This window comes from Phodopus roborovskii, unplaced genomic scaffold, assembly GCF_943737965.1.
Source record: "Phodopus roborovskii unplaced genomic scaffold, PHOROB, whole genome shotgun sequence".
Taxonomy (NCBI): domain Eukaryota; kingdom Metazoa; phylum Chordata; class Mammalia; order Rodentia; family Cricetidae; genus Phodopus; species Phodopus roborovskii.
The window spans coordinates 9,912,150-9,924,428 of NW_026125052.1; the positions used below are offsets into that span (position 1 = coordinate 9,912,150).

The window sequence follows — 12,279 nt, forward strand, 5'->3', positions numbered from 1 at the left end:
GAAGATTTATTTCATGTGCATTGGTGTTTTGCCTGTATGTATGTCTGTGTGAGGTTGTCAGAACCCCTGGAACTAGAGTTATAGACAGTGTGGGTGCTGGTAATTGAACTCAGGTCCTCTGGAAGAACAGCCAGTGCTCTTAACTGCTGAGTCAACTCTCCAGCCCTGAAGCAAAAACATTTTTTTACAATTATCCAGTATGACAAAAAAAAAAAAAAAAAAAAAACCTACTATTTGTAGGAGAAAAGGCTTTGTACATCAGTTGAAATAATATAAATTCTGACTTGTCTTTTGAGGAGTCACTGAATCTGAAGCTCACTGGTTTGTCCAGACGGCCTTACCAGTGAGTGAGCTCTGAGTATCTGCTTGTCTCGTGCATTTGGTGTTCTTGTGAGTTCTGGGCATCTGAACACAGGTCAGTAGCTTATGCAACAAGTACTTGGCCCACTACCTCCCCAGGCCCAACGTTACCTTTTCAGTTTTCTGAGATGGGTTTTTGATATGCTGAGATTCACCTTTGTTGTTGTATGCTATATTCCATGCTGGTATGGAATTAACTAAAAATAAATAATGATTATATAATGGAAATAATGTCTTCCCCCTACCCTACAGAATAAGTAAGAATGTTTGTCTTGGAGGATGTCTGGCAGCAAGTAAGCCTGTTATTAGGTGGTGCTAGTTTTTAGAAATTGCTATAGTCAAAGTACTATTTAAGGGCTCTCCAACTTTTGTTGACCTCCTGCATCTTACTCCAGAGAACAGCAATCTCTGAGGATTTTTTCTTTTTAAACTTTGGGAGTTTGCCTTTTCAAAGAATTCATTTGTTTTTCTATAGAACAGTAGGGCAAAACAGTCTCTAAAAGCCATCTGAACACGGAGGCATTTTGCTTTATCACAAAGCTGATTCTTTTTTAGATCCTGACATAAGTTGGTATTGTCCACTACTTTTTTTTTTTTTTTTTAAAGCATTTGTTCCCAGGAGATATCTCTGTCTGAAGTTACATCAATATTGTTTCTGGCCTGTTGCTGTTAAGATGGAAAAGGATGTCTAGAGAAGATGTGTTTATTTTACACATTGAAAATTCCCATCCATGGGCTCTGATTGCCCGCCTGCCTTGATTAAAAGAGTGTATGAGAGAGACAGAGGCAGAGAAGAATAGGGAGAAGATTTATGCTAAATTCTGTTAATCCTGGGGTAGAGAGCCAGAATTTCTAGAAAAACTGCTTCCTTCTTACCATGATTTTGTCAATTCTCTAACTTCACCAAGATTATTCTGATGCTAGTAGCCAAATGTATTCCAGGGTGATCAACTTTACAAAATCATGCCATTGGAAAGATGATAAGTCATATTAAACACTTATGAAGGTCCTTAAACATAAGCATCTATTTAGAATTATTTCTTCTTTAAAATGTGTCTGGCAGCCAGAGCTGGTGGCATATAACAGCAACAACAACAAAAAACTGAATTAGTATGAAGCTCTAAAATCCCATTTATTTTGCACAAAATGCTATTATATACAAATTTTAAGAACCACAGGGCTAGTGAGATAGATGGCTTATCACTTGCTGCAATAAGCCTTGCAACTTGAATTTGACCTCTATAATCTAAGGTAGAAGGAAAGAATTGATTCCACAATGTTCTCTGGCCTCTGCATTCTGTAACACATGAGCTTCCTCTTCAATACATCACGTGCACACACACACACACGCACACACACACACACACACACACACACACACACAGCATTAATTATAACATCACATGCACACATATGTACATGTGTATACACCAATAATTATAATAATGATAACAGCAACGACAATAATATATTTTTTTAAAGCAGTATTTTCCTAATAATTGGCCAATGTCCCAGAAAGGACTTTGAGCAGTCTGGATCATCTCTCCCTAGGGAGATGGAGTCACTACCAGCCAGATTACATGGACTGAAGAGAATTAGCATGAAACAGGAAGAGAAATTTTCTTACAGGAAGACATTGTGTGTAGACAGAAAATAGTTTTTTCTGTAGTGATTGAAAAGCTTGGGTTGAGTGTGGTAGCTTGTGTTTAAAGTCTTGGCACTTGCATTCTGAAGAAATAGAACTACCTTAAGTTTGAGGCCAATAGTTTTATATCATCAAAGGCTACATAGTAAGATCTTGCCTCAAACAAACAAACAAACAAACAAAATAGAAAATAAGAAAAGAAAAAGTTTAAGGATAAAGTCAGTAAAGGATTTAAAAAATGGAACCTAAGCTGTGTAGTGGTGGCACATGCCTTTAATCCCAGCACTCAGGAGGCATAGGTAGGTGGATCTCTGTGAGTTTGAGGCCAGCCAGGTCTACAGAGCCAGTTCCAGGATAGCCAGGGTTACACGGTAAGACCCTGTCTCAAAACAAAACAAGCACTTTAAAACTAATGGATGTTTATTGTTGTGCTAGTTATAGTAACCAAGATATGGAACCAGTCAATAGATGAAAAAATAAAGTGTGTGTATGTGTGTGTGTGTGTGTGTGTGTGTGTGTGTGTGTACATGTATGTATGCAGTTTTATTCAGCCATAAAGAAGAATAAAGTTATGTCATTTGCCGGAAATTGTATGGAACCGAAGATCATGTTAAGGGAAATATGCCACACTCACAGAAACAAATATCTCCAAGTTTTCTCTCATTTGTGAAATCTAGATTTAAATGTGATCTATGAAATGAAAATATAAGGGGAACTGTGAGGGAAGAGGAGGCGATTTAGAGGGAGAGGAGATAGGGGAACCAGGGAAGGTAATGGGAGGAAGAAACTGCATATCATAGTTTCTCTCCAGCAGAAGATGGACTTAATGGAGTACATACTCATGTGGCATGAAAGCAGAAGGGTGTACGCGAAGAAAGGAAGGGGCAAGTGGTGGGAGGGTGTATTTAGTGAAACTTAATTTTTCTCTTTTCAGTTTTGTGGTTCTTTGGGGATTTTTTGTTTTGTTTTGTTTTTGGTCGGTTCTGTTGAAAGTGCTCTACCATTGAGCTAGTAAACTCCTCAGCTAGTAAACCATAATGTTTCTCTTTGCAATTTATAACATTTTCTATGTAAATATGTTTTTACTCTGCAACTTTTGTTATTGATTTATTTAATGAACATTTTAGAACCTGCTGTGTGCTGTTACTACTTTTCCCACTAGCATTACAACAGTACATACAACAGTGTCTTTATGGAACCTACATTGTGGTAAGGACGGCACACAGTAAATAAAGTAAATTAATAAAATATTCAGAATGGGGTTTGGGAATACTTGCTTTGGAGAAGAGTAAGGAGGGGAGATAGGAAGATGAAGAAGGTCTCACTAAGAAGGTGATGTTGTCTGAACAAAGGCATGAAGGGCAGTAAAGAGGAAGCAAGCCATTGGTTATCTGAGAAGGAGAATCCCAAGTAGCAGGAAACAACTGCAGAGGCTAGTTCCTAAGCCTCGGAATACTATGGACACTCACAGGAGCTTCCTATCAAACAAGTAGGATGGTGGGAAAAGGTTGTATTTGTGTAGGTTCCCTTGGCCCATTGTAAGGGCTTTGGTAGATAATTTAAACTATCGGAAGAGAGAATCTCACTTCCTTTGAAAGGATCCTCCTCAATATTCTGCATTGTAGGGGATCAGGGTGAAAGTGAAGAGACCATTCAGGAGGTGGATGATAGTGCAATAATTCATACAGTAGAGAATGGTGGCATAGATCAGGCTTGTAATGGAGATAATGAAAAGGGATAAGATATGAGACAGATTTGCCGATAGATCTGATGAGAACTATTAAAGAAAGAGAAGTGTCAAATATGACTGTAAAGTTTTAGGCATGCATGCAGTCACTTAATGAACTAGAGACCAAGAGAAGATCAGGTAGGTTTCAACAACAAAGGCTGGGCGGTGGTGGTACACACCTTTAATCCTAGCACTCAAAAGGCAGAGGCAGGAGGATCTCTGCGAGTTTAAGGCCAGCCTGTTCTGCAGAATGAATTCCAGAACAGCCTCAAAAAGCTACAGAGAAAACCCTGTCTTGAAAAATAATACATCAAAGAAATGAAAAGTGGGACAGAAAATGGATGGAGCACTTCAGTATGAAGAAATTGAGAAGTAACCAGTAAAGAGTACCAAGAAAGAGCAACCAGAAAATAGAAGGGAAACAAGGAAAGCCTAACAGAAAGAAGAAACCAGTTGTCAGACGTTGCTGATGTAACAGTTAAGATAGAGGCTGAGATTTAATGATTTCATTTACCCAGTCTTTTCTTGAATTATATTGGTTGGTAATGTTATTTCTAGCATGGGTTCTTTTTTTAATTTAAACCTACATCATTAGATAAATCCACAAAAATCACTTATTGCTGATCGTATTTAGTTTGTTTGTTTATTTAATTTTGCAGTGTGGGAAATAGAACCCCTACTTCCTATATGTTAGGAAAGCACAATACCATCGACCTACACTCCAACCCCAGTGTCTCTTGTTAAATAATGACTTAGGAAATATTCTGTTATTCTTTTGTATCTTCTTTTCATACTATGGATTAAAGACTTGTTTTCAAGTCAATGAATATGCAAGAATATAAAAGATCTAGTTGTAGTGGGATATATGTATTTTCTTTGGGGTGTCTATTATGTGAAATGATAATACCCTACCAAATAAATTGTTGTATTCCCAATTTCGTGATTTTGAGATCTGTTAGATATGACTTTGTGCGCGCACGCACACACACACACACACACACACACACACACACACACACACACGATGGCTTATATTCACAGGTCAAAGGACAAATTTCAGGAGTTGGTTTTCTCCTTCTACCATGTGGGTCCCAGAAATCAAATTCAGGTCATCAGGCCTGGTAATTGATGCCTTTAGTTGAGCCATATTGGCAGCTCATGTTTGTTGTTGTTATTGTTTTCGTGTTGGGATTGTTGCGTGCTTGTATGTCTGTGTACCACATGTGCAGCTGGTGCCTTTGGAGGACAGAATTGAGTATCAGATCCCCTGCAACTGAAGTTACAGAAGGATGTGAGCTGCCATGTGGGTAGAAGAGCTAGAACTGTGGTCCTCTGAAGAACAGCCAGTGCTCTTAACCTTGAACCATCTCTCTAGGTTTTGAAAAATATAAAATAGACTTCATTTCAATACTGAAAATGTATATTGTTCTTCTTTATTAGAAATTCATTGAATTTGAAGACTCTCAAGAACAGGAAAAAAAGGATTTACAGACCCGAGTGGAATCTCTAGAATCTCAAACAAGACAACTTGAGCTTAAAGCAAAAAACTATGCTGACCAGAGTAAGTAAAATGCTTTTCTCCTCATAAGTATTCATTAAAGAGTGGACTCCTATTCAGTGAGTGACTCGCCCTGACATTTGACCAGGGCTTCAAATACGTGCTTGGAATTGTCATCACAGAATCAAGTGTGAGATCTGGGCGCTGGTATTAATTCATTTTTCTTCCCGTCTCACATGGCATCAGTATATGTAGAAATGGCTGAGTCAGAGATTCCTGCTAGACTTACTTCCTCAGTTGTGCTGTCTGCCTCTTTGCAGTTAGCATCCTTCTGTCTGTCATGCAGGCGCCATATTTGTTCTGCTGCTGATGAAGTATGCAAGTTCATTGTTTATGTATTGCTTTGAAGTTTACCAATATAAGAGAAACTAACCTCAAAGGAGGTATAAAAAGTGACTGAAATTCCTTTTGTTCCTTTTTGTTGAGTAAGTAACAGACATTTATTTTTCAGATTCTTTTTGTTTGTTTTGAGACAGAGTCGCTCTGTAGACCAGGCTGACCTCAAACTCACAGAGATCTGCCTGTTTCTGACTCCTGAGTGCTGGGATTAAAGGTGTGCGCCACCGCCACTGTCTCATTTTTTAAAAATATTTGAAATTTTTGTAAATTTATTTATTTATTTTTGTGTGTATGAGTGTTTGTCTGTTTGCACGCATGTTTGTCTGTTTGTCATGTTTGCATGCATATATGTGTACCATGTGCATGCCTGGTATCCTTGCAGGTCAGAAGAGGGCATCAGATCCCTTGGAATTGGAATTAGAGATGGTTGCATGCTAGGAACCCAACTCTGGCAAGAGCAGCAAGTGTTTTTAATTGTTGAGTCATCTCTTCTATCCCTCAGATTAATTTCATGCTATTTTTGACTATTTAAATTATTTCAATTTTCATGGATGAATTTGAAAAAGTGAAATATATAAAAAGAAGTGGTAAGAAACTTCCCTTTTGTCTTTGAAATTAAATTAATTTATTTGGGAGGCACAGAACATATGGCATGGTGTCCATGTGAATGTCAGAGGACAACTTGGTGAAATTATCTTTTTCTACCATGTGGGTCCTGGGGATCAAACTTGGATTATCAGGCTTGGTGGCAAGCACCAATGAACCATATTGCCAAAGCCCATATTTCATTTCATCTGTTTCACACATCACTCATTAAGACTTTATACCAACCCCTGCTGTTGTGCTTTGGTTTTCTGATATAGGGGGTCTCATTATGTATGTAGCCAGTCTTGTTGCAAACATCCTCCTAAATAGTGCTAGGTTATAGGTGCGTGCCTCCGTACCCAGCTGTGATACCTGCTATTAAAGAATTGCCAGTAGTTATGGATAATTTTCAAGTGAAGTGTTTGTGAAAATGGAACTAAGTGCATCCTCTAGAAGTCTAGAAGGGCCTAATTGAGCTAAATGCAAAAAGGAATTTGGAGCTTAAACACTAGAATCCAAAACTTCACAGGGCTGTATAGCAGATACTGTGGAGTTCCAGTAGAGATTTGGTTACAGAACTTAACTTGAGCAAACAATAAGCTCTATCCTATGACTTTTTAGGCTTGTTTTTAGGCTTGATGATACTTAAGAGTTGTGCAGCCTCCCTTGGTTAATTTTAAGAAGTCAGTGGTTTGTGGTTGTGCTGTAGACTCTGCTATAGATGTCTGAGCACTTAGAGAACTTGTGGTGGGCTCTCATACACACTGGAATCTTATTGTGAACCACACGTCTGGAGGAACAGTTTGTGGCTGTAGCATTTGGTATACTTTAAGGGTTGAACATTTTATACTCAAAGAAGAAAATGTGGCTGTTTTTTTTTTTGAGACAGTCTTACTTTGTAGTTCAGGTTTCTAGAATCCATGTAATCCTTGCAGCAGTCCTTTCAGCCTCCCAAATGTTGGGAATACAGGTGTGAACCACTGTGCTCAAGACAATTTGATTATAGAAGACAATATTTTAACCCTAAATTGATTATACCTTTATATCAGGAATTATATAGTATTCTAGAACTGTACAATAAAGACATAGCAGAACCAAGCAAAATTTCATTTATCTTAATGAATTTTTTCTTGATTTGTACAAAGTACCAAGTTTTCAGTAGAATTTTTTAATTGAAAAAGAATTGCTAGTTGCTGGATGTTGGTGGTGATGCCTTTAATCCCAGCACTTGGGAGACAGAGGCAGGCAGATCTCTGTAAGTTCGAGGCCAGCCTGTTCTATAGAGCTAGTTCCAGGATAGGCTCCAAAGCAATACAGAGAAACCCTGTCTCAAAAACCCAAAAAAGTAAAGAAAGAAAGAATTGCTTATCTAAAATCCTTTTAAACATCAAGTGATCTGTCTCTATTATAAGAAAGAAATTAGAGCAAAAACTGTTTTATACTTAAAATTGCATTAAATTAAAAACATTACTTTTATGTCAGTGTGTGAATTCCTTGATATATGTATATGCAATACCTTCATGCCTGGTGCCTGAGGGATGGTATCAGATTAACGGCCACCTTGTGGGTACTGGGAACCAATCTGGGTCCTCTGCAAGAGCAGCAAATGCTCTTAACCTCTGAACTGTCTTTCTAGCCTCTGAAATCAAAATTTTTATTTGATGATTTGTCTCACAATGAGAGGTGATACTGTGGCTTTTTCACAAAAAGATAGATGTAGTGTCTTCCCCCTCTCACTCTTTTAAGTAATTGGCGTTTTAAACAAAACCTCTGAATGTGAACAAAACATACTTTGCCTTTTGGTTTTTCAAGATTGGGTTTCTCTGTGTAATAGCTTAGGCTGTCCTGGAACTTGCTTTGTAGACCAGGCTGGCCTTGAGATCCGTCTGCCTATCTCTACCTTAAAACATACTTCATAAGTGTTCAATATAGAAGAATGCTTTGAGTATCTCAAATTTTGACCTTTCCTTTGTACTAGGTTTGTTTTCTAGCTTGAATCATACTCAGCATTTTGGAATTATCCATTCTCATTTCTTTCTTCAGAAGCACTCATTGTCATGTTTTAATTCTAAGATTTTTTAAAAAAATAAGTGTTTTAATAAAATTATACTTTATAGGAGGGAGGAGGAATTTCCTTACAAATATTTAAAATAGGTTTGAGCATAGTCTGGATTGAAAACTTGTTTTGTTTCTTGCTTTGAGACATGGTCTCTCTATTGTAGGCTTAGCTGGCCTTGAACTTGGGATCTACTCTCCTTCCATCCTCTCTCAAGTGCTGCTATTACAGGTATATGCCATTGCCACCATATTCAACAGTTTGAACATTAGCTTCACTTCCTGGATGCTGGAACTGTAGGTGTGTGACATTAACTACTGCTGACTGACTTTTTTTTTGGCATCTTTGTCTATTGCTGCCACCCTCTGGGTTATATAACAAAATAAACTGATGAAGACATAGAGAGCAAGCTAGTAAGCAGCATTCTTCCATGATCTCTGTTTGGAGGTCTCCCGATTTCCCTTTATGGTAATTGTAATTGGGCTGAGTAACTCAAATAAACCCTTTCTTTCCCAAGTTGCTTTTGTTATGGTGTTTCATCATAGCAATAAAAAGCAAACCAGTACCAGAATTAAGAGGTAGTGCTGTGACCGACTTGACTGTTGTTTTTGGTAAGATCATAAAGGAGTTTGGAACATTGGGCTAGAAAAACCATTGAGTGCTCAGAGCTTAATGAGCTGTTGTGGGAATTTGAAAGATAAGAATGTTTAGAGCAATGCAGACAGTAGATACTTAGTTTGTGATATTTCAAGGAAAGCTTGAGAGTACCATACATTTTCTATCAAGAGCTGCTTGTGTAATATATTTGAATTGAGAATCTGTGGTTTCCCTGGGTGGTGGCACATACCTTTAATCCCAGGACTTGGGAGGCAGAGGCAGGTGGATCTCTGTGATTTCGAAGTTAGCCTGGTTTACAGAGTGAGTTCCAGGACAGCCAGGGCCACCCAGAGAAACTCTGTCTTGAAAAACCAACCAACCAACCAACAAACAAAAAGAATCTGTGATTTCTGATTAGCTGGAGCTGAAGAGTCAGCAGTGAATAACAAGAGACTAGCACCATTGAAGGACACCTTTGCTTCATAGGCACGATGGAAATTGTCTGCAGTAGAAAACTGCTGTGACTAACGAGAAACCAGCATCATTGGGGAGAAATCTTCTGGGAAGTATTTCTTCATGATGAGCACACAGATTCTGGGATCCATAGGGGCAAGGCTGCATGCCAAATTAGCAGCTGATCTAGTTAATGTGTAAGAATCTCCCATATGGTACTGATTTTGAAGGTATGAAGAGATGGATCATGGAGAGAAGCTGAGGCTTGACCCCTGTGTGGTATTGTTGGAGTCCCTGAAGAGAGGCCACAAGAAGCACTTGGTGAAGTAAAGCCTCAGTTGCAGTGAAAACCTCAGGATTGAAGGGGTGGGTCATAGAGAGAGGCTGAGGCTTGGCACTATGTGGCAGAGTTGGAGTCCTTGAAGAGTCCAGGTGAGACCATTGGTGAAGGTGTACAGCTGTAGTGGGGACACCAGCATATTGTAGACGCCAGGACAGTGGACAGCCACTAAAGGACAGTGCTGGTGTTGGATGGAGCCAACTTGAGCCTTCCAGACAAGCCGTGTATGCTGAGGATAGCAAAGGCAGAGAAGTAGATCTTCCCAAACCTTTGGAGTCCAGAAGATTGTGAGTGAATCCCAGATGCCAGTCACTGAGTTACAGAATTTCATTTACACTACTAAATCTTGATTTTGCTTTTATTTGATTGTGATTGTTGCCTGATTCTTCCCTCTTGGAATAGGAAGTATGTAACTTATTTTTGATTTTACAAGGGTCCACAGTTGGGAGACTTTGAACTTAAGAGACATTGTATATTTTAGTTTGAACTTTTAAAAACTGGAACTTGGAAAATTATACTATGTTTTATATTTGTGATATTAATGTGAGATCTTGGTGATGTACAAGAAAGGAAAAGTTATGATTTAGTAGTGATATATTAATATATTCGACTATGGGTCGAATGTGCTGGCTAGCTTTTTGTCAGCTTGATGCAAGCTAGAGTCATCTGGAAAGAAAGAAGGAACCTCAAGTGAGAGAAACACCACCATCAAATTGGCCTGTTGGTGAGTCTATAGGACATTTGCTTGATTAATGATTGGTATGGGCAGTGCCACCCCTGGGCAGGTTGTTCTGGGTTGTTTAAGAAAGCAGGCTGAGTGAACCAGGAGAGCAAGTCAGTAATCAGCGTTCCTCCACAGTCTCTGCTTCAGTTCTGATTCACGTTCCTACCCTGACTTCCTGTTGTGGTAGACTGTGATTGAGATGACTAAACTGAATAAACCTTTTGCAACTTGCTTTGGGTCATGGTGTATATCAAGCAGTAAAAAGCAATCTGTCTGTCCCCCGTCCTCCTCATCCCTGCCCCTCTCCCTTGATCTTTTTGTTATTTGGGCACAGGGTCTTGACTGACTAGGAGTAGTCAGAAACCAAGGAGGACACTGAACTCTTGATTCTCCTACTTCTCCCTCTGGAGGACTGGAGTCACAGGCCTGCTTGCCACCACCCAGTTTCTGTGGTTCTGGGACCTAATGCATGATAGATTAGTGTTCTACCAACTGAGCTACACCCCCACCCCACCCCCAGTTTCTCAGTGTAACAGCCCTGGCAGATCTGGAAATTGCTTTATAGACCAGATTGGCTTCGAACTCAGAGATCCACCTGCCTCCCAAGTGCTGAGATTAAAGGCATGCATCACCACTTGTTTTTTTGTTTTGTTTTGTTTTTGTTTTTTAAATGCTTACTCGAGCCTCTGGAGGCTGGAGGACTATCCTTCTCCTTTGAGGCAGGGTTATTGGCTTGGAGCTCATCAATTAGACTAAGAAAGCCCCAAGGATATGCCTGTCTTTGCCTCCCCAGTGCTGGAATTATGAGCATATCTTTTTGCCCAGCATTTTCACCTGAGTTCTGGGAATTGAACTCAGTTATTCAGGTTTATAAGATAAATACTTTACTAACTGAGCTGTCTCCCCAACTTTTACTTAACTTAATTAAAAAAAAAAAAGAATGTGTGTGTGTGTGTGTGTGTATGTGTGTGTGTGTGTGTGTGTTATGTATATTTGTTGCATGTGTGTGGAGGTGAGGAGGATAATTTTGTGGAGTCAGTTCTCTTTCCACTATGGATGACTCGGGTTGTCAGGTGTTTGTGACAAGTAGTTTACCAGCTGAGCCATTTCACTGGCTCAGCCCCTTAATTGAAAAATATTATTTTACTTAAGTATGTGTATATGTGTGTGTGTCTATGCCCGTGTGCCTTGGCATACAGGTGGAAGTCAGAGATACTTGTAGGATTTGGTGCTCTCCCTGTGGGCCCCAGGAACTGAATTCAAGTCATCAGTCTTGGCAGTGCACATCTTTATCTGCTGAGCCATCTCCCTAGCTCCAAGCCCCTTACTTTTTAAAAAGATAAGGTGACAAGAAATAATTATTAATATTGTTGGTGCCTTATATTCTTGGAAATCCAGGCCTGGGAGTAACAGCTTTTTAAAAGCTGAAAATAAATTGCTATAGACTGTGTCATATTGTGTTTTATTTATTTACACAGGTCTTGAGATATAGTCAATGCTGGCCTCAAACCCTGATCCCTCCAGCCTCAATCTCCTGAATGCTGAGATTAGAGGTGTGCAGTACAACATTGGCTAAGTTTTTGTCTGTATAATGGAAAGTCTCTCAATGTAAATTTCTGAGTGTGTCAGTTTTTCTTGGTGTGTTTCAAGGCATATATTCTTCTAAAGCACTCATTAGAAGTCCAGGTTCTGCTCTGAAGGCCATTTCCTATTTTAGAAGGGGAAATTTTGGTTGCAGTTTTTCTTCTACATGAAAACAAGAAATAAGTAAAGAAACAGGAACACAGTTGAACAGTATTCACAGTTTAATTTTTAAAAAATCTATCTCAGTTACTTGGCTAGAGGGGTGTGTGCATGTGTGCCACAGTGCATATGTAGTGGTGATCAGAGGAC

General features: G+C 39.1%; 1 protein-coding gene across 8 annotated transcripts in view; it reads left to right on the forward strand.

Annotated features, from left to right (window-relative positions):
* The window catches only part of Spag9 (sperm associated antigen 9), a 117,463-nt gene that overhangs the window by 12,070 nt on the left and 93,114 nt on the right, over positions 1–12,279 (forward strand). For all 8 annotated transcript variants that reach the window (XM_051198129.1, XM_051198284.1, XM_051198365.1 and 5 more), the window contains exon 2: positions 5,175–5,295. In XM_051198129.1, the coding sequence (XP_051054086.1) occupies positions 5,175–5,295 (121 nt within the window). The remainder of the gene's footprint in view (positions 1–5,174; positions 5,296–12,279) is intronic.